The sequence below is a fragment of the Protomyctophum bolini genome (genome assembly GCF_963924005.1).
Source record: "Protomyctophum bolini genome assembly, chromosome: 3".
Classification (NCBI taxonomy): domain Eukaryota; kingdom Metazoa; phylum Chordata; class Actinopteri; order Myctophiformes; family Myctophidae; genus Protomyctophum; species Protomyctophum bolini.
Genome location: NC_137864.1, coordinates 31,140,044 through 31,162,112, shown reverse-complemented (window position 1 = coordinate 31,162,112; position 22,069 = coordinate 31,140,044). Strand labels below are relative to the sequence as shown.

At 41.4% G+C, this 22,069-nt stretch overlaps 2 protein-coding genes across 2 annotated transcripts in view; both read right to left on the bottom strand.

The window, feature by feature from the left end:
- gnav1 (guanine nucleotide binding protein (G protein) alpha v1) overlaps positions 1-4,647 on the bottom strand; it is a 32,660-nt gene extending 28,013 nt beyond the window's left edge. The window contains exons 1-2 of the mRNA XM_080759425.1: positions 3,945-4,647; positions 3,563-3,654 (exon numbers count right to left, since the gene is read on the bottom strand). Of these exons, the coding sequence (XP_080615551.1) occupies positions 3,563-3,654; positions 3,945-4,074 (222 nt within the window). The 5' untranslated portion in view covers positions 4,075-4,647. The remainder of the gene's footprint in view (positions 1-3,562; positions 3,655-3,944) is intronic.
- Positions 4,648-6,143: 1,496 nt separating this feature from the next.
- Positions 6,144-21,663, bottom strand: pcyt2 (phosphate cytidylyltransferase 2, ethanolamine). Its single transcript, XM_080755907.1, has 12 exons — positions 21,370-21,663; positions 14,280-14,368; positions 13,784-13,945; positions 13,542-13,693; positions 13,357-13,398; positions 13,009-13,147; positions 12,543-12,625; positions 9,563-9,640; positions 8,445-8,510; positions 7,227-7,292; positions 6,771-6,859; positions 6,144-6,679 (listed from the first exon to the last, which is right to left on the bottom strand). Exons 1-12 carry the CDS (start codon positions 21,489-21,491, stop codon positions 6,562-6,564), a joined length of 1,206 nt encoding a protein of 401 aa, XP_080612033.1. The 5' UTR covers positions 21,492-21,663; the 3' UTR covers positions 6,144-6,561.
- Between the last annotated feature and the right edge of the window lie 406 nt (positions 21,664-22,069).

Genomic DNA, 22,069 nt, shown 5'->3' with positions numbered 1-22,069 from the left:
CTACATTTGCTGTGGGAGGTTATAGCTGTAGTTATTAATACTGTTGGTTTGTGATGTGGAATGTTTTCCACTTTGATTTATACATGGTTGGTTGTGCATCATGTCTCACACGATGCGAAAATAGCAAATTAATTAAATTATTGTTTCAGCCAGGCCGAGACAATATGTGTTCGCCCCTTAAGGATCGGGAGGCCCCTTTCATGACGTCATCATTTTAATAATGAATAATTATATATATTTTTTTTTATAGTGTGTATTATCGGACTTCAAAGCATGAACAGCATACAACACATCCAAGTAGAAAAATACACAAAAGCAGCTTGATTAAATAATTATTTTACTTGTCTTGAAATTACTGTAAGGTATAACTGGGAGGCAGCATAGGCTATACAATGATGCAATCGCAACTCTCAGCGCTGCTAGTGCAGTGAGTGCACACACTGGGAAGTGGGAACAATTATGAACTAACAACACAGGTCAATGTGACATGACAGGTCAAGTACCTGCAGTGATTATTAGCTGCTGCCAACTAGTGGTAAGTGGACAGGATGAGGCTGAATAATTGACAAGGCTGCGATGCAATGCAATACTACTACTACTACTACTTCTACTTCTACTTCTACTACTTAACTACTACCAGTAAGACGCGCAAACGCGGGAAGCGAATGCAGCTGAGACCTTGCAGATCATGTCTGTCTGTCTGTGTGTCTGTCCCGCTGTTACTGTATATGTGGACCTGGCCCCTTTAGTGCCCATATATGGAGCTGAGTGGACCTGGCCCCTTTTGTGCCCATATATGGAGCTGAGTGATTGATGATGCAACACACTCCATATTTGGATAGCGGGACAGACAGACAGACACACAGACACACACACAGACAGACATGATCTGCTAGGTCTCATAGTAAGTGCTCACTGCATTCGCAACTACAAATAATAATTACAATAATTATTTTGGAGGCCCCTGGAAGCTCGAGGCCCGTTTCAATTGAAACGATTGAAGCATAAGGCCGTCCGTCTGTGCATTCTTGTGTGTGTGTTTGTCCTTCCATGTGGAAAAATCACCGGCACCTGTTCAAAGTGAAACTGCTCAACGATCAGCCGATCAGCGTGAAACTGTGCAAGAAACACTCCCTGGAGGCCAGAGCAGAACCTCTTGCCCACATTTTTCACATCAGCCAGTCATAGCGCTACAAGCAGGCAGATTTTTGCAAAACACGTTTTTTTGGCTATTATTCATATAGATTCTGTCAAACATCACGCAAATCGGTACACATCCTATCTATAGTCATGTGATCAAGACAAATCTGTCAAATATTTCGTATTCCGTCCTGTTTGGCTGTTTTGACAAAATGCCTCAAATCATAAATGCAGCGTCCGATTGCCGTGAAACTTTGCATGCACATTCTCACTAGGCAAAAGAAGAAATGCGACCCTTTTCACATTGGCCTGTTATAGCGACACCAGCAGGCCGATTTGTGAAAAACATACACATGGTCTCTACAGTCATGTCATCAAGGTTAGCTAAGATTGACTTCTACTACCTGGCAGAGGCACATTTTTTTTTCATCTATTTTCAGTGTGAAACACTGACACGCAGCTATATAAATCAGGTGTAAGGGGGTTACTAATATACTATGAGAACAAAACTTAAAATCTACCGAGAACCACACTGATGAGAGCGATGATGAGACTGTAGCCGTGCCTGTGTGTGTGTGTGTGTGTGTGTGTGTGTGTGTGTATTACAAGATGTGATAAACTTAATGATATATAACCTCATTTAAAACAACCTAGTAGTCAGGAGTTCACTAACTCTTTTCAGCACATTCCAATAAAGGAAGCAAGATGATTCTGTTCTGCTGAAAAGGTGACTGTAATAAGAAAGAAAGGGCAAGAAAGAGAGTGAGAGAGGAAGCAAAGGAAGGAGGAGAAACAGTGAGAGAGTGATGAGGGAAAGGAATTGTGGCATCTTAATATTTAAGAATGCATTCCACCAACCCCAACCCCCAACAAACCATTGGGACCTTAATTTATGGATTCCTGTGTGTGTGTGTGTGTGTGTGTGTGTGTGTGTGTGTGTGTGTGTGTGTGTGTGTGTGTGTGTGTGTGTGTGTGTGTGTGTGTGTGTGTGTGTGTGCGCGCGCGTGTACTTGCACTTCCCATTGCAGTCAGAACTGCAGCATCACTCCCAATCTTCCGCCGTAGTCTGAAAACCCACCTTTTCAGACTCCATCATGGCCCATAGCACTTACCCCACCCCCTTAGATAGCAATTCTGTAGACTTAGATAGCATTTGATACAGACATTTGATACAGACTTAGATAGCAATTCTGTAGACTTAGATAGCATTTGATACAGACTTATAGCATGTTATGTAGACAGCATAAGTGCATTGTATGTAGTCATAGCACGTCATAGTACATATGTGTAGCATAGTAGTATAGATGTATAGCTTATATGTATAGTTTCATTATAGATATTCCACTGTTACTTTCTTAGCTACGCATGTTTCAAGATAAATGTCTTTATGTGATGTATTCCCATGCTTTTTTGTTCTTGCTTAATGTAAGTCGCTCTGGATTAAGAGCGTCTGCTAAATGCCTAAATTGTAAATTGTGTGTACTGTGTCTTGACCAAGAACAAAGCTACAAAAGCTACAAAACTACAAAGAGTATTATTCACATGCATCTCTATCTCTCTCACACACACACACACACACACACACACACACACAGACAGTCTCTCTCACACACACACACACACACACACACACACACACACACACACACACACACACACACACACACACACACACAGTTTCCCCTTCAGATTTCCTGGAGGGAAGTTGGGTTACGGACTGTACACAGATGCTCCACTTCCCGAATAAAAAGGCGGGTGAACTAGGTTATTGGTTTTATTATTATTTGTCCTCCAGTGTATCATGGCTTCTGATGCTTTTAAGCTCGTCCCCTGGCCTTGTCTGTCTGCACTCTGTCCTGTCTGCCTGTATGTACAGTGACTGGCTCCTTGTTGTGGAGAGTAAAAATGAATGTGTGATGAAAGACAGAGAGAAAGAGACTACCTCTTTGGCCACTTGTCCATCATGTGAAAACAAACAGAAGGGAGACAGAGACTGGTAGAACAACAGTGTAGTGGAGGGAGGGTAGTGGGGGTTACGAGAGTGAAGCAGCAAGCGAGACCAAGGGGGGTGAAACAGGCAGAATGTAGGGGGGGGGGGGGGGGGGGGCAGGAAGGAAAATAGGGAATGTCAGACAACAATACGGTGACCAGACGGAAGGATTCCCTTCAAGCTGGGTGACCCGAATCCAGACAAATTCAAATTTTTCAACATTCAATGCTGAATTGTCCCGATTTCCCATCACAATTTAATACTTGTTTTTTAGTGCTTACATACTGTAGACCCCATCCTGATGAAAACACCAGGTAGTTGTATGTACAGGTATAAAGTAAACAAAGTGACTGTGTGTGTGTGTGTGTGTGTGTGTGTGTGTGTGTGTGTGTGTGTGTGTGTGTGTGTGTGTGTGTGTGTGTGTGTGTGTACCTTGAAGCTGTCTAGCTCTTGCTTGTTGAATCCATGACTGTGAATGATCTTCATCTGTTTGACCAATGTACTTTTACCACTCTCTGCAGCACCTGGAGGAGATGTAGTAGGATTGGTGAAAGGGATGGGGATCATGGGGGGTGGGGGAGTATTTACTAGTATTTACCAAAGTAACTTCTCGTTAATTCATCTGTGGCCTAATTGGACAACACACATACTGGTTAGATTTTACACGAGGGGCATAATATATTAAAGTATTAATGAAATAAAGCATTGTTGAAAAACTAGCCTATGTTGTAAAACTTTTTTGTTGCCTAAATGTCTAAGGAACAGTTGACAGCCTGTCCCATAACTAGGCCGGTGGAATCCGTGATTTTCTCACCTAGCAGAAGGATTTTCACCACATTCATCTCCCGTTTAGCGTCTTCATAGAGGTCTCGGTCTATCTTGGTACTGTTTATCCGCGCCTTCTTCTCCTCCTCCGTTACTTCGGAACCGAGACACAGTCCCATGTTGTCCCATGTCCTCTCCGTCCGCTTAGAAACGGCGATACGATGCAGGGAATCACCCCCCGGTTTGCAAAAGCCTCATGTTCCTATCGGGGCAATATTTACCAAGTGGGCGTTGTGCGAAACTTGGCTCTAGTTGGAAGAATGCTAGCAGATTAAAACTAAAGTATTGTTCTACTCAAAGCGTTAAAATATCCTTCAGCCTGTCCCTGTATGTCCCCGGGGCGCGGGTAAACATGCAGATTGAGCTGCTTTTCTTGTTGTCCCGAAGTTTCTCTCCTACCTGGGAGTCTGAGACAGACTTCAACTTGATAAATCAGGGGTCGGTTGGTTGTCAGTGACCGTCCACTCACCTATTTTATGATTGCTCGTCAGATAATCGTCCAAGGACCGTCCACTTGTGAAAATGTTTATGTCACAGTGCGCCACGGGGTTTAAAAGTGTGCACCGTCGTCCACCGTTAGCCTCGTGAAAACCCTCCTCCCTCTGTCTGTACTCTGTAACAAGACTATTCAATATTGTGAAAGTTTGGGACTTCCATGGGAAGTGACGTTCTTCCAAAGACAGAATGTGACACCTGAGTGCCCAGCAGTGCTATTCAACTAAAAACTCGTTTACAACCCACGAGGGTCGTAAACTTTGTAAACATACATTACAACCCCACGGGGTCCCGGTTTGCCAGTGTGTCGATCCCTGCAGATGGGCTACGCTACAGCCGTTTCTCGCGAGTCGCGACGCAGATAATCCATATGATGTGCGTGGGTCGCGGATTAAAGGCCCTTTGTGTTCGTAATGAGGTTCACTCAGTGAATGGGACCGGACCGGGAGGGTTTAGCTGTGTTCCCGAGTGTCTGAGTCTGTGGCCTCATTTCACTGACTCAGCGAACCGTAGCTCGCCTGATCCAGCAAAGATCACTATACGATACGCTATTGTGCTAAACTTCAGACCTAGGTTAGACATCCTGAATGCATTTGGCTATATAGACTTTAAACAAGCCAAGCCATATAACCTTTTATTTATAATCACAGTCTGGTGTATTGCACAAATTAGATTTACAATTTTCCCAACGAAACCACACCACTCACTCATCCCACTGCAACACAAAACGTGAAAATAATAGCAGTCAACCTGCATGCATCACCTTCAGTCAGACTGCACCTGCACCCCCTTTCCCCAGTTGTGGCATTCTTTATACTCTTTACACAGCTGATTAGAAGACAGTAGCTTTTGATTCTCTCAAACATGTCCCATAAAGCCATAATGTGGTTTCTGTCTTGCCAGTCAATTTAATTAATTTTTTGACATGAGCTTTGTCATTCTAGCTGTCCGTGGGACCTGAAACCAAGTAAATGACTGTAAATGGTGCATTTATATAGCGCCTTTATCCAAGGCAATTTACAGAGATTGTGCATTACATTCACCCACTCCGATGCCGGAGGAAACCATGCAAGGCACCAACCTGCACATCGGGAGCAATTAAGGGTTCAGAGTCTTGCTCAAGGACACTTCGGCACTAAGTCTGGGGGGCCCTGGTTCGAACTTCTGGTCACTCTACCCCATAGCCACTGTCACCCCCACTGTGTGGTCAAAACCATAAATACTAAGACTACCAGCATTGTTTTGGAACCACTGACCTCGATGCAAGCTGTTGAGAAACTAGAATAGAGACTGTACATAGTTTTTTTGCTTTTACCCAACCAGGTTAAAATTCACAGCCCGTACATTGGTATACCTGAAGGAATGAGGCACTACTATTATTTACAGCACACACAATCAAAATGTCCATCCTTCAGGCACACACTCACATCCCTACACATACACACATTCATTTGGTTGAAATCAAACTTGTTAAAATTGCATTACAGATAATCAAACCTAAGAGATTTTCTTCAACAATGGAGAACAGAGGGAACTAGTGCCCTCTGTGGACATTAAATAACATGATTTAATTTTGATATGTTAAAATTAGATCTTATTAATAATTGCTGAATACACATCTAGGATTAATTCCTTAAAAACTAAAGTGGATTAAAAATAATGATGTTAAAACATAAATTATACCAAAATAAAAAACATGTGAATAATTTATGGATAATTGCAAACTCAACACACTTATGGACAGGTAGTGTAGGATTTCGAGATAAGATTAAAACTCCATCAACCTAAAAGCAACAACTTCTCTGCAGAGAAGAGAAGGCGTGACACTGTCCTTATTTTCATCAGATTTGGGCTGGAATGGTCCAAGTGGACGGACTGAAAGAACCAAGCCCATCAGGTAAAAGATCATTCCTCACCAAAGAATCAATATATTCTGAGTCCAGTGAACTTGTTTTAAGTACAATATTGTACACCCACAGTTGTGCCCAGTTTGGGCCCATCCTTTAGGTCCAGTTTGACATAAGGTTGGGTGTACCAGGTTTGGTACATTAGGCGTAGGATGGGTTGGATGAAGGTTCTGGACACAGTTGCCCCTGCAATCTGGATTCCTACTACTGACCAACCAGAGCTACTTCCTCAGTTTGCTCCTTTTCCTCTCTACTCCTCATTGCCTCGATTACAGCCATCTCCTTAGCCTCTTTCTTTTGGTTCCTCGCCTCAAACTGCAGCCTGGAAGTGGACAAAGTGAAATAAAGACAACCATTTAGTCTAATTTATATTTTGGTGAAAAAGAGATCGAGTCAGTGAGTGAGTCCCTCACCTGTTCTCAATGATCCTCTGGACGATGTCGTCAGTGGTGAGGCCGTTCCCACTATCAATTGTGCGAAATATTCCCCTCTTCTTGGGCTCCTGAGGGCATAACCACAAATAATACATCAAACTTAAATTAATTGTTTATTTCAGATGCATACTTAAGGCATTCAAAACCCCTCACCCTTCTACCAGAGATTAAGTATGTCTGGCATTTACTTCGCTGGTTAATGTTGGCTTTAGTCAAGGCAATTTTACAGCTACTTCGGAAAATATGATCACTTTTTGGCTGAGTATTTTCTGCATATCTGCAATCTCCCACAGGTAAGAGTTTTTACATACATTTCTTTGATGTATTTAAACACTGGATTGGGACTGTTCATGTGTGGTGCCGATAAGTAACGGCCACTAGAGTGCATCAGGGTGGCCTCATATAATCACACACCAAAATAAATTGTTCACTCACATCGTAAGGGTCTGACCCGTCTTTGTCTGGGAACACCTCTGTCTTTCCGTGACAGACCAGGGCCACCTGTATAATATACATACAAACAATATATGAAATGAATTAACCACAGATATAAATGGCAGACAAAGGGCTTATGTCCATAGAAAACTCTTTTGTGCCGCCAGTGCCTTTCTAAAGTCCAGCATTCTTAGATTGAAAGCTCTGGGCACCTTGAGTTAAAACATTTTGGAGAGGAGTGCCATTCATCAATATAACTTCTTTATGATGAAAAAAATCCCACCCTTCCTCTCAATTCCCCAATGCAGAAGATCAACAACGTGAGAGGTTGATCCTAACTGTTCTGGCTGGTCTGATTAATTAACAACCTGGTGATTTACAACCAGACTAATTAATTATAAGTGTTATTATAACTATGAGAAGCCCATGTTTACTTTACTGTTATTTCAACTAGGTTATTTGTGCTAATAATGCAGATTACAGGACATTCAAGCACAGCAACAGCTGATAGGATTGAATGTTGTGTCATCAGTCAACAAATGTCCTGTGCATTCAGTTTACTAAGAAGTGTTACAAACTTGATATCCTTTTGTCAAAGAAACATTCCCTGGCCCTTACAGTTCTAACAGATCTACTTCACATTCAAGAAGCCATTATACACATAATATGTAAATACTATGTCACACAAAGTGTGTTTTTTTTACTGTTCAGAAATTCGGCCTTGTCAATGTACACTGTACATGTTACTAATAATTTACATGTTATTTGAAAATGTAAATGAATGATTTATAAAGGACCAACTTACAAAAGAGGCAAATTACTGTTGGCCCTAAAGGTGGAGTTTCTATATACTGTAAATTGTTGGTTTTATAATCTACGTCACCTGCACACCATTCTGCCTTTACTGTGTTTATGTTTTCATGTATTTTATGAAGGAAAAAACACACAAGACAATGTTATTCAAACACTGAATTTCAAGCTGGGAGCCCAATAGAATAATGTGTGGTCTAAATACGTTTAAAGAAATAAAGAAAACCTGAGCACATACTTGCACAAGTGCTACAATGAGCAAATGCATAAAATAAAAACTGAAGAAACATCACAACATTAAAAGCATCTAAAGAAATGGGGACAAAACATTTAAAAAATAAGGGCATAACTATAAAAAATGCTTTGTTTAAAAGGATTGAGAGTGAAAGCTAAATAAAAGCAACTGACCTTGAAATGATCCAGGAGATCTTTGCCCACTGCATAGGGAGCTCCAATCACCACCTCTGATACATACTACACAAAGAACAGAGCTCCAATCACCACCTCTGATACATACTACACAAAGAACATTTGGTGGAGGAATATGGGTACATTTTGACAAATACACACTGCACCTTTCTTGAACATCCAAGCAAAATAAAAAACAAATTTTCCAGTAAATCACATCTCAATAACTCTTTCTCAAACCTGTTTACAATCCTGTAAATATCTTACAGTGTGCTGTAGTAACTTTGGGGAAGTCAGACTCAGAACATGAATGTGACTAGTTAAGACTATAGAGCTGTACTTTAGTTTAGGATTTCATCCATAGAGCAGAGCATTAATTCAGGCAGGTCACAATAGTCGAGTCTTGCATCAGCTGATTCTCAGCTGGTTCCGGCAAGCTGCCTCATCAGTTGACTCTTATCAAGCTTTGCTTGCTCATCCCATGCCACCAAACATACATTACTAAAAAATACTGCTAGAAAATATGCAGTTAAAAAAAGAATATGTGTGTGTGAAAAAAGATTATAAAAAAATTATATATTGAAGAAAGTGGTACGGACTGAACCATTTCTGTGGCTTTATTCAGATACTGGGTCTTGGCAAAACATAGCTATAACAGATTAGGATTGCGCAACATGTGTGGTTTGGGAACAGAGTGGCATTCCGATGCCGTGGCTTCCGCGTGCGGTTAGGTTTAAGGGACAGGGACAGGGTTAGTATTTGAGCGCGTCAGAATATCGGGCTTCGGAATGTCGGTGTGTAACCATGTGGTTTGTGTAATGTGGTAACACATTAGTTCCAACTTGCTCTCTCACACACACACACACACACACACACACACACACACACACACACACACACACACACACACACACACACACACACACACACACACACACACACACGCGTGCACACCAGAGTATCATTGTTCTTGCTTCTTGTTCTTGTTCTTGCTTCTGCTCCAATTCTAGTGAATTGGAGCAGAAGCAGCAGAGTTTAGATTTTGCTGTGGTGAGAAGAGCAAAGTCAATCAGTTCACGTGTGAGAGTGCCGGTACATGTGTCTGTGTAGGTACTCACCCTGCAAGCCAGGACACTTAGTGTTCTCTCATGGACATTCATAATTGGGTAGTTTTTCCCTTTATAGCGATTCACTTCCTGTAGAGAGCAGGGATAAGGACCACCAGTTTACTTTGGAACCTCGTTCCCAAGCTTTATCATAGATAAAGCAGTTTGATTCTGACACACACATATACAGCATATATTATTTTAGAAACAGGACCCATGTATGTATGTAATAGGCACCTACAGTATATTGCTGCAATTGTTCCTGTACAGGGGTTGACAATTGGTCTCAGAGGCATTTGCCAATTGGGCAAGTACAGGTCATGTTCTACTTGCCCAAAGGTGATGCCCTCTTGCCCGAAAAGTAAATTGTCCATTATAAATCAGGTAAAATTTGAATTACTGTTCAATTTAACACTTATTTTTATGCCCATCTTTCCGTCTTTGTATAAACAAACATTGAAGACAAAAGTGAGGACGCAAATTGTGATTGGCCAGAATGAGATGTATGATGATAAGAACGCCCCTCACTTCACATGGGTGTGATTTCTTACTTTATGCCAAATACCTACATAGCTATGAATAGGACTATGGGTCTATGCTATTTCATATTTTTGAGAGGCGCTAGCCCCTCCTATATTCAGCTATTAGTGTAGATTTTAGTCTTACACAAACATTCAATTCCCATTGACAATGAATGGAGAATTTACGTCATATGTGGACACGCAAATCGTCAATTTTTGTCCTACACAAAGATTCAATTCCCATTGACAATGAATGGAGAATTCACGTCATGATGTACGATGATAAGAGTGCCCCTCACTTCACAGGGGTGTGATTTTTAGGTGTATCAAGAGTGAAAACCGTACATTATAGGGAAAGGGTGCTCTTATTTTACATTCCACAGAGCAGAAGACAGAGCGCTCTGGTCACTTCAGTTGTTTAGACAGATATCTCGTTGTCTTTATAGACGGTTGCATCCCCTCTCAAAAGAGCACTTTCCCCGTCGGGTAATCTGAATAGCAAACTCCACCTGCCCGAAGGTTTCAGTGTCAATTCCTGCTGTAGTACTGCATTATAGTACTGCTATTTCTATGCTTTTATTGCAATAATTTTTTGACATTTTCTCATGTTGCTGCAAACCTAATAATTTTGTTGTTATCAACTAAGTTTTTCTATTTGATTTGGAAACGTAAACATTTCTGACAATATATTGGTCAAAACATCAGCAATTAGTGGTCTAGGACTCTGCAAAAGTATATTTAGTAGGACATTATTCAAAATCAAAGTCTATCACAATTCATACACACCCAGAGTAACGGACCCCGAGAAGGCTGAACTTTTATTTTGAAGGGTATGGCTGGAAGCGGAAGCCAGCTCCTTCCAGCTGTCACCAGAGAGGGCTATTTAAGTCCAGGTTAGCATGCACAGGGAAGGAATTGTTTGGCATGGACGGACGGTACAGGGAATCACACAGACATGACATGTTTGGTGCGATCCCCATGGACATTGTCATGTAACCTTTAGAGAACACAAGAATGGACCTTGAGAGAGACAGACCTCAATGATTTAGCGCCTAGCTGGAAGGGGGAAAAAGGTATTTGTTTGGATGATCTTTCTGTATTGGTTGTATGTTCACTGGATGTTAATATAGTTAATAGTTTTATTGTCTCTCGATCTAATGTGTTATGGTGGAGTCACTGATGGTTTATGGTTCAGGAGGCATTATTGTATTCATTATCAGAAATGTATGCTATCTATGGGAAATATGCAATGCATAAATGTGATTTAATTTGGTATAATGTCTATAGCTGCATTGTGAGGTTTATTGTTAATTTGTAATGCTTATTGATTGACTTTTTATGTATGCATTTATATGTTTTCCTTTCTTTTCACGGTGACAGATTACAAATAAAATTGTCAAATTCATCAGTCGATCTTCAACTCCTTATTGCCAGCTGGGTCTGCTACAGTGAAAACTTTTTCCCCCTTCCAGCTAAATCATGTAGCGGACCCAGCTGGCAATAAGGAGTTGTAGCTCGACTGATGATTTTCCCCATTTTATTCTAATAAATCAACGTGAAAACTGAAAGAAAATATACAATACATGCATCAAGGTCAATCAACATTGCATCAAAAACTTCAACATATATCAGTAGTTTCATATAATGGTAAATCACATTTATGCATTGCACATTCCCCATACTGTACATGTCTACATTTCTGATGAATACAAAAATGCCTCCTGAACCATAAACCATCATAATCCACATTAGACAGATCAGGAAACAATGAAACTCTAAACAAACATTCAGTGAACAATAACAAGAAAACTTAATACCTTAATAATAAAATAATACCTTTTTCCGCCTTCCAGCTAGGCGCTAAATCATTGAGTTCTGAACAGCTCTCGGTCCATTCTTGTGTTCTCTCAAAGTTACATGTCCATGGGGATCGCACCAAACATGACTCGTTTGTCATGTGATTCCCCATGCCGTCCGTCCATGCCAAACAATTCCTCTGTTTATGCTAAGCTGGCCTTGAATAGCCCTCTCTTGTGACAGCCGGAAGGAGCTGGCTTCCGCTTCCGGCCAGGTGCTTCAAAAGGTTTAGCCCTCTCTGGGTCTGTTACAACGCTTAATGTTTGTGATAACATGGAGTGTGGAGCCTTCTGAGGCAGATCACAATAGCATTATTAACGGTACACGGACATCTTGTGCAAGATTGGCTAGTTACGGTCCATAGCCTGGCAGGACAAGAGCTCAGTCTGCGATATTTAATTCACAAAAATAATGTGAGAAATATTCTGAATTGAATTCCAGCAGTGTGCACAAAAATCTGACGCTGATCGGCCTAGTATTAGTCAGCTGTGAACAGACAGAATCTCAACTACTGGTCCATGAACTGCCTTCATGTTTCTTCTCAGCATCACTGATGCAGCAGTGTGAATGTATTTGTAATACGGTATTCTGCGTGCATGTGCGTGTGTGTTTACCTGATCAAAGTGCAGGCCTACGATGACGTATGGCTTCTCTGCCTGTTTATAGACCGTCTCTAGGAAATCAACATGGCCAATGTCTGACAGAAGGCTGGTGTCAAGGCAAACAACAACATAACATACATACTCTTAGGCCTGATTGATGTATAGCTGATGCATGATCACAATGCATTTCCAATGGGAGTCACATGGTTTGAAACAACATTTGTGTTGTATGAGGGGGTGGGGGGCAGTCGAAACACAGCCGAAAGCCTATGGAAGGCTTTCGGCTGTGTGACTTCCATTGGAAATGCATTGGGGCAAGATGTAAACAAACCCTTTCTTTACATCTAGCATGCATCAATGTTGTATGCTAGATGCGAAGGTGTGAGTCAGGCCTTAGTAATGCCCCCTGCCTTGCTCCCACCCACTATAATTCAACCTCACGTTTTGCCCCTGTCCTGTATCGGTCATGTTAGGATACGGAACAGGTCGAAGGCCCCGGCTACATAGATGATGGTGTCTCCAGGTTGGGGTTCCTTTCCAGAGGCAAATTGGATGATCTTCTGGGAAGTCTGGAGGAACTGAGACACTCCTGTCCATGGACTGTGCCCTTTAGGACCCTGAAAACAAAACAACATGAATAACCCTAAGCATTTAGGACTGGCATTTCACATGGGCCTTGACAAAAAGAGAGACAGTGCCCCCTTTTGGCCAACATAAAACTCAGCAAATGCATACACTGATTTATGATTACTTCTGTATCATTTAACATCCTGGCTTGTTATACCAAATAGTTCACAAATGATGTTATCAGGAACATAATATTCACCTTGCCAAAGTTGTCTGTGTGCTGCTGGTAGTCTGAGTTATCCTGCAAAAATGTAATTAAGGAAAAATAACCTCAGTTAGAACCTCAATAAGGACGGACACACACACACACACACACACACGAAGATTTGCCTAGTAGCAAAGTAGAAAACGCAAATAAAAACAAACGCACACATAGAGTCTTACAATGTTGCTATGATGGGCTTTAGTCATGAGCAGCATGCGGCCCACCAGGTCAGTGGTAGAGACTCCCTGCGTCCGTTTACACTCCCGGTAACGGCCCTCGCGCTTCACCTCCGCATACGTATCCTTGCCATCCACCGTCAAGGTGATATCATCTGGAATACTTAAAACAGTCAGCTACAGATATGAACCACTTCCCTGCCCTGTCACTACACGGAAAACAGAACACACAAAGAAGTATTCACCTCCATGCACACAGAAATCACTGTTGTATTTGTCCAAAGTCTCCAGGGTGGTGACATAAGGTGCTCCCTCCACTATCTCATCCACCCACTTGATGGCCCGCACCATCTTATAGCGCTCCGACTGGGTGAACACTGGAGGACCTTTGTGTTTGGAGATCTCCGCTGAGAGGAGGGGGAACGGAAGATGACAAAGGACGAGAGGTCAATGAGGAGTTCCATGTTCAGAGATCAATACTTTATTTGTGGGGAATCTGACTGAAGACAGACATGAAATTCAATATAAATACAAATAAATACTGAGCAAACATTTTACAATTTAAAATGCATATCAAATAAAGGTAGTGGGTCACACACACCAAGACTGCAGTTCAAAACATTTAATTCATTGTTGAACAGGGACAATTTAAAATGCATAAATTGACCAAGGACACATGCGTACATATTTTATGTTTTGTTTACACACACGTGTTTGTACTGTACTACTGTTTGTTCTTACCATCTGTATGCACTCCAACTATGAGGTAGTCTCCCATACCCTTGGCCTGCCTCAACTGGTTAGAGTGGCCATAATGCACCATGTCATAACTAGGGAGAAAGAGAGAGACACACTTTAACTACATTGATTGATTGATTAAATGTATGGCCAATCAGATAATTAAAAACAGGAATCCAATATTAAAGTGAGTACAATTATGTCCCAACTAAGTAAAAACAAATCCCATAAGAACTTTTTTTTATTTAACTAATATGAAAATCCAATAGAAATCCAAAGACTTTTTCCAGTTCAGCAGTGATGTGCACCACTTCAATACGAGACAGGCAAATAATTTACATCTCCCAAAGTTCCGTACTGGTCTGTGTCAGTTCTCCATCAGATACAGGGGGGCCCAGCTATGGAACACCTATACAGCAATCTCATCAAATTCTACTTCATTAAATAATTTCAAACATAATCAACTTAATTGACCAGGGGCCTATTTCACGAATCTTGGATTAACTAATCCAGGATATAGGCCAAAGCGAGGCTTTTTAAATCCTGATCTTTACAGCCTGGTTTATTCCGTTCCACTAAAGCCAAGCGAGGCTCAGAATTGGCGGATTTGGCGAGCCGGGCTCAGCAAGCCTCGCTTACAAGCGCGTGCACACATTCCTTGAAAAGCCATGATGCCGATCATAGATTTCTTGAGCGAGACCAATCATGAGCGAGGCGAGCAAATCTGCAGGGAGAGCTGCGGCTTTCACCGTTGAGGAGCAAGAAAATCTTATGATATACTACGAGGAAGCCAAGGAAATAATAAAAAAAAAGGGAAATACAAGCGGCGAGGGAGAGAGTGTGGCAAAATATTGCCGACAGACGTAAATTGTAAAGCATATTATATATATAGGCTTATAGTCGAAGTCCATAAATATATAATTCAGTGAACCTATAGCCCCGAGTTGTGGAGGGTGAGCTATAGTTCCAAACGAGCTTAAACTTTAAAGGAGAATTCCATACTAAAAGGCTTTCTTACCTTTCTTTGTAGTTGTTACGTCCCCATCAAAGAGGTCCAGGTGTTATTTTGTGCAAAAGCTCCTTATTGGCTATTTCCCCTACCATAAGCCCTAAATGAATTGCATTGAATTGAATGGGATGTATGGGGTGTTGTGCTAATTTGCTTATTTCCATCTAAATAAGTAGTAAAGTGTGCCGCTTGGGTTATTATTTACATTATGAAGAGAGGATATATACAAAAAATATATAATTTTGAGCGATGGAAATAAGCAAATTAGCACAACACCCCATACATCCCATTCAATTCAATGCAATTCATTTAGGGCTTATGGTAGGGGAAATAGCCAATAAGGAACTTTTGCACAAAATAACACCTGGACCTCTTTGATGGGGACATAACAACTACAAAGAAAGGTAAGAAAGCCTTTTAGTATGGAATTCTCCTTTAAGGGCACTTTCTCGAAATAGCGCACTGAGCTCATTTGTGCAATGCAAACGCCAAACTAATAGGCGAGTGCGCTCCGGATTCGGTACGGTATGGAATTATATCCTACTAATCTACATGTATTGTGCGCCATGAAATGTTACATTACATTAAGTCTGTCTGTCTGTCTATCTGTCTGCATGCACTGTAGTGTCACGATTGCATGGCATGGCAATACCGATTTTTCAGAATGTATTATTCCATCATAATTTGAGCCTATAAATGTCTCAAATTTGAAAGCAATATATTTCTAAAACTATGAAACATTTCAAAGATTCCTTTTACACATGTCCACCGTAGGATGAACCTAAATAGGTTTGAATGGGGTTTCTAGGTGTAAGTATGTAGGACTATGGGTGAAACGTTATAATGGTAATATGTTGTAAAACAACGAGTAATGGTAATATTTAGTGGTTTTCACTTTTACAAAAAAATAAATAAATAATAATTCTTCTTAACCGTGCACTTGCACGACAGCAAACCTATTCATGGGGAACATTCACCAAAAGCAGCTGATCTACAAGCTCACAAGCTGTCATGATGTTGTGCAGCCTATATATTTTGGTTATTTGATTTTATATAGTGCTTAAATTAGTCCTTTAATGCAGACCGATACAAATAAGGCAACATAAACCCATAATAATTGAATAAATCTGGAAAACATCATTGGTTTGTGATCAGTTTGACTGCTTAATGAACAGTAAAGCCAGGATTAGGTTAAACCTGGCTGTTAGCCTGGTCCGGAGCAGGCTAAATCCAAAGCATAAATTCCCATGGTAACTTATGTAGCATCCCTTTCATGAAACCGAATCAAGCCTCAACATATCCAGGTTAACTGGTTAAATTAATCTGGCAAGATCAACCAGCTTTCATGAAACCGGTTAAGCACTGATCCAGGATATATTAAGCCAGGATATGTGTTAAAGCCCGGCTTAATCTCTAATCCAAGTTTCGTGAAATAGGCCCCAGATCACTTAATTTATTTGTATCATCTCTTCTTTTCTCTAATCATGTAGATAACCAAGAATTCTAATCATGTTTTGTTGTTTTGTTCTTGTTTTATATACTGCAATCGTGTTTTCTGGATATTCTATATCCCTTGTACAATGTTTCATTATGATTTACAAGGTAGAGGCCTCGTATAAGCCCGTTGGGCTTTTTTTGCCTCAGCCTAGCACTTTACTCTTCTTATATTTATAATGTTCACTGTGTTTTTTTGTGCTGAATAAATAAATGCAAATACAAATACAAATCCATTTTGTATTTAAAACTTAATGTGTAGTGGAATGGAAGGCTGTCCACAACATGGCAGCAATCTAAACGCATTATTCACTTCAGGGAGTTCAGGCATTTTATACGAATGCACAACAAACTGGTATTTTAATGCAGATGGAGATGCAGATCTCCATTTAGCTAAACTAAAACCAAGAAATGGTATCTGCATTTATACAAGAAATATTTCACAGAATCTGTGCTATTACTCAAAAACCCAACACCCTTGACCCTACTTCACATTCCTATCACTGCACTCATTCATATCTTGCATAACTACAGTACAAACATAGTCTTCTACTACTGGCCACTGATGACCTCCACTGGAGCAGCTGGGAGTTTGCCAGTACATGGTTGAAAGACACCTTGCCAGTAGTTGAAGTTGCCAGATTTTTACAGCTGTTACGAGAGTCTGAATCAGCCACCTCAAAGTCTTACCACTGGCATGATTTAATAGTACTATAGCCAGGCTCTAGGCCACAACAAATAAAGGGCAAATAGAGCACCGAAGTCCTGACGTAACTCGCTCATCCCGACGATTCCCCTGGTTCGCGGAAGTAATTTCTCTATGGAGAATAACATGGGGTGATCTTAATATTGTCTACTATAAGCGTTGTGGTCCAAAAATAAACAAGCTGTCTCTGCGTTATTGTTAGGGAGGTGTCTCTGTATCGTTTGCAACAGTCAGTCACTCATATATGATACATTCTGCTTCTAGCGAAAATCTAACTAATTCAGCAGCAGTAACATTAGCGTTTTCGCTCAGTCAGTTGATTCTTCATATCCATATGAGTGAAGCGGCCGGGGTGACATGTTTATTTTTCAAACACAGTTGTTATATGAGGCGATCTAAAATCGCCTCAATGGGGATTTCAATGCAAATAAACAAATACATGAACCTGGGGACTGACGCCCTCTACTGAAAGAGACGTCAGACTTCGGTGCTCTATAGGAGAGAGTTTAACTGAAAATGAGTTTTTATTTACAAAAATATCACACAATAAAGCAGGCAAACTGCCAAACAACTTTCTCTTCTTTCCACCTGGAACACATTGCTAGGTCCAGGTGGAAAGAAGAGAAAGTGGAAGGGCAAATGTTTTATACTCTCCCCACGTCTGCTCTTCCCCTGATTACCTCCAACTCCGCCTTCCAACCAGCACTGCAACAGAGAAGCGTAATAGCCCTGGCAAAGGCCCCAGAGGGCCGTCACAACAGTTCTGCATATCCCTGGAGAACTGAGATCAAGCTGCTTTATTAGTGACACTTGCCTGGTGACTCTGTGTCCAATAGGCAAACCTCTCTCCATTTCTCTCTAATGGCATTAACACAAGCTTCTACTCAAATTCCTCTTACCCAGCTTGGACTCTTGGCTGAAAATCTATCATCAGCAACAAAGTGCCACATAGCCATGCATACAACTAAAGCCTAACAGTTATGTTTAATGTACCCGAAGTTGCTTAATATAAATACATTACTTTTTAAATCATTTTAATAAGAAATGATCAGCTTTGCAAGCTGATAAAAATGAAAACAATAAAGACATAAGTGCTAGATTAAAATCAATAAAATGTTAAGCATGGGTTGACATCCTAACTAGACCTCGGTCCTCAGCTAGGAAAAGCTATCCTGAATAGGTGGGCTTTGAGTGAGGTTTTGAAGGGGGGCGGGCGGGGGCATTTTTGATGTGGTTAGACTGTTAGAGTGCATTCCAGAGGGCGCTGTCATCCCCAAGTATGGCACTTGGCCTGGGGCACCTCAAAGAGGTTGGCTTCACTGAACCTGAGGGAACGGGAAGGGACACAATGTTGGAGAAGATTGGAGAAGTAGGGGGAGCCTGGTTATCGAGTGCCTTCTACATACGTGGTAAGCAGGATTCTGTAGTGGATGTAGTGTACTCTTAGTAAAACCTTTTATTAAAAGTTTTACTGGGAGCCAGTGTAGGTTGTGGTCGTGGAAGACTGTGTAATATTGTCCCTGGACAGGAGCAACTGGTGTTAGACGGGCACTGAGTTAGCCAACAGGATGATATCAGATGGGATCCATCATCTACAGCCCTGTGTGCTGGATATGGGCTTGGTTTTTGGCCAACCATGCACTTTCATTAAACAATGTCAGACAGATGAGTCTGCTGTTTCACCTTTCCCTCTTTCCTATGGCCTCCAATTGCTCTCCCAAATCCCAATGTACTTTCCTCTCAATATCTCCCGCCTTGCTGTCCAAAAGGGGATGACCCCTCCCTGGTCGTATGTCACCGTCACTGGACAGTGTGTTCTCTAGGTTAGTTATTTATAACCACTTCACAACATGACCCACTACTATGAGCACATGCATCCCGACCCACAGTAGTGTGAGGCGATGACAGGGAATTGGAAATTATGTCTGTGGAAAAAGTGTCAGTTTGCTCTTTGCTACCCCATGTGATCTCAAGGAAGACCACAATATTCCTTACCAGAAACATTCAATACTAGTTTGACTAACTAGTTGCTAAATAAGCACAACAGACGTACATGTCATTTGGCAGAACATGCAATGGTTTTGGGAATAGCTGTCCGAAATGAGTACCAGCTCAGTGGCCTTGTGGTTAGAGTGTTCGCCCTGAGACTGGGAGGTCGGGGTTCGATCCCCGGCCGGGTCATACCAAAGACTCAGCATCAAGGGTTGGATTGGGGGTAAGTCCCTGCGACATACTAGCGTCATGTCCAGGGGGTGTACAGGAGATAGGCTCCTGCCCTATGGGCCTCATGGCTCGGCAAGGCTACTACTGTCCGAAATGAGTAGGCTACATCTGAGTGAAACATAGACTGTAAAAAAAATATGGACAAAGCGTTCTCCGGTCTGATATGGATGTAAGATGAAGCCAGTCAGTCCTTGAATTGTAAATCGCCATCTTTCTAGATCCGTTTGGGCCGAGCTGGCCTTTGGCTGGCCCAGACAACGAGGCGGGACTTCCCACCTTCTTCTTCGTTGGTTTTTATTTTGACACGAACAGGGGGTGGCTCCCGATTATAGACTGTAACGGTAGCCACGCCCCTCAGAACATACGCAACTTTATGGTAATTTTTTTAATAAATTGGACCATCATTTTCCAAAAAGAATATTATGACATGAGAAATGAGACTTTAAACTAGTGACTGGAAGCAGAAAGTATTCATGACCATGTTTATTAAGGTAATACAGTCTAGGTGAAGTTGGGCCCAAATACATGGAGCTCTATGCCTGGAGCTATGGGTTCTTTTGGGCCCAATGACAGCGCCACAACAGGCCATTATATGAACTTTCAGGAAGTCCCGATTTCCTTAGTGGCTTCACAAAATATCTGTCTGACTGCCCCCCTGGAGTGAAAGCAGACACTGAAAGAAAAACAGAATGTACAGGTGCCCACAGAGAAGATAAAATCATGCTTCTACTTCCGAGTGTGTAATACAAATCTGTCCTATCAGACACAAGTTAAACTCATACAACTCAGCTTACACAGAACCTCCTAGGCTACACATAATCAGATAAGAGATTAAATGAGACAACACCCACTTTGGGTTGTCATCCATAACCAATTATCACGACCTCGCACGTTGTACTCTGTTCTCCATTGTGCTAGGTTGAAAGACGGGAGACATTATGGCATGAGTTTGAGGTAACATGGACAGGTTGTGTAATAATAACAACAGGTGTGTCTGCCACTAATAATGGGTTGGCATGTGTATAATAATAAGAAACAATAGATGATTTAGCAATTAATCTTGAGGAGTGTATTGCCAAATATAAAACTTATGCGCAGAGATCTACCTGTATCCTATAATTGTACCCTGGCCTGGTCAATGGTGGAACGATGAATACATTTTGATTTACTCACTATCTCCAGAATGCAATGTTAGATTATGTAACATCCGAGTCTATGTTCTGACTCGGAATCGGATGTTACATAAACATCTAAGAACATTAAATATATTCTATGCATATAAACTATGCACAGTAGCCTGTTTTTCCACCCACACACCCACTGACCTTATGACCTTAATTGTTTTACTACGTTGTTGTGAAAAGAGAGGACCTTGCTCCTTCTAGAAGGGCAGCTGGTCAACCATACTGCTACAACAACATTCATTTAGGCTATTTTTATCAAAACGTACTGAAAGTAAATTATATTGGTTTTGGACGTTGCTACTACAGTGTAACTACTAACTACAACAAGTAGTAGGCTAACGTTAGCATGCTAACCAACACATTCGTTGGAAAAGTAAAGTATCGAATGTGTGGCTATAAAGATCAAACAAATACATGTTCAGAAACCAAATATGAAATGCCTGTATGTATGTGAGAGAGAGACAGTTTATTACTTACCAACCATCACACCACACCCGGACGACGCGTTTCCTTTTCTCGGGGCTGCGGACTGAAACTCCCGGCTTATCGCCGTCTAACCTCCCCGGTCCATTCGCAGCGTGGTGGCCGTTCTTGATCATTTTCGATGGCGTTGCCTTACCTAAGCTAACGTTCAAACACGAGGGGAAGTAGCTTTAAATAGTTTAATTTATAATGTATAGTAAGTTTATCCGAGGGGGAATTTAAGAAAAAGAAGTGGCTCGTAGCTTTCGAGGTCCAGAATGCGAGGAATGACGTTCGCGAAGCCAGGGAATGACGTCACGACCGGACGAGCCCTTGATTCACGGTGAAAATGTCAGATCTGCAAGCCCACACTACATCGCATTCCCAACGCTATGTGAGCTTGGAGATCTGCTATTTTACCATGCGCAACACCGTCGTACGACGAAACGATCCGTCCGAATCCTCCCCGATGGTCGCACAGATGGTTGCACAACTCCCTCATGTCGTAATATAATGCCTCCTGCAAAACAGCACTACAGCTAGATTGTTGGTATAATAATGACATATTCAGAACTCCAAAATAACAGATTTTATTGTCTCACATAGGCAACAGTATTATATTTTGCAAAGTACAGTTCACTCACTAGAGATTTAGCAGCTTTTTTTTATCTTCACTCCGCCCCTAATCCACCCTTCATAATCGGTCTACCACAAC

Bases quoted from the DNA above. Each gene is read 5' to 3' on its own strand.
- pcyt2 (XM_080755907.1), bottom strand. From the start codon at position 21,491: ATGATCAAGAACGGCCACCACGCTGCGAATGGACCGGGGAGGTTAGAC. The intron at 13,694-13,783 runs GTGAATACTTCT...TAAGTATTCCAG, and splicing joins TGATTTCTGTGTGCATGGAG to ATGATATCACCTTGACGGTG. The intron at 7,293-8,444 runs GTCAGTTGCTTT...TATATTATACAG, and splicing joins ATCTCCTGGATCATTTCAAG to GTGGCCCTGGTCTGTCACGG.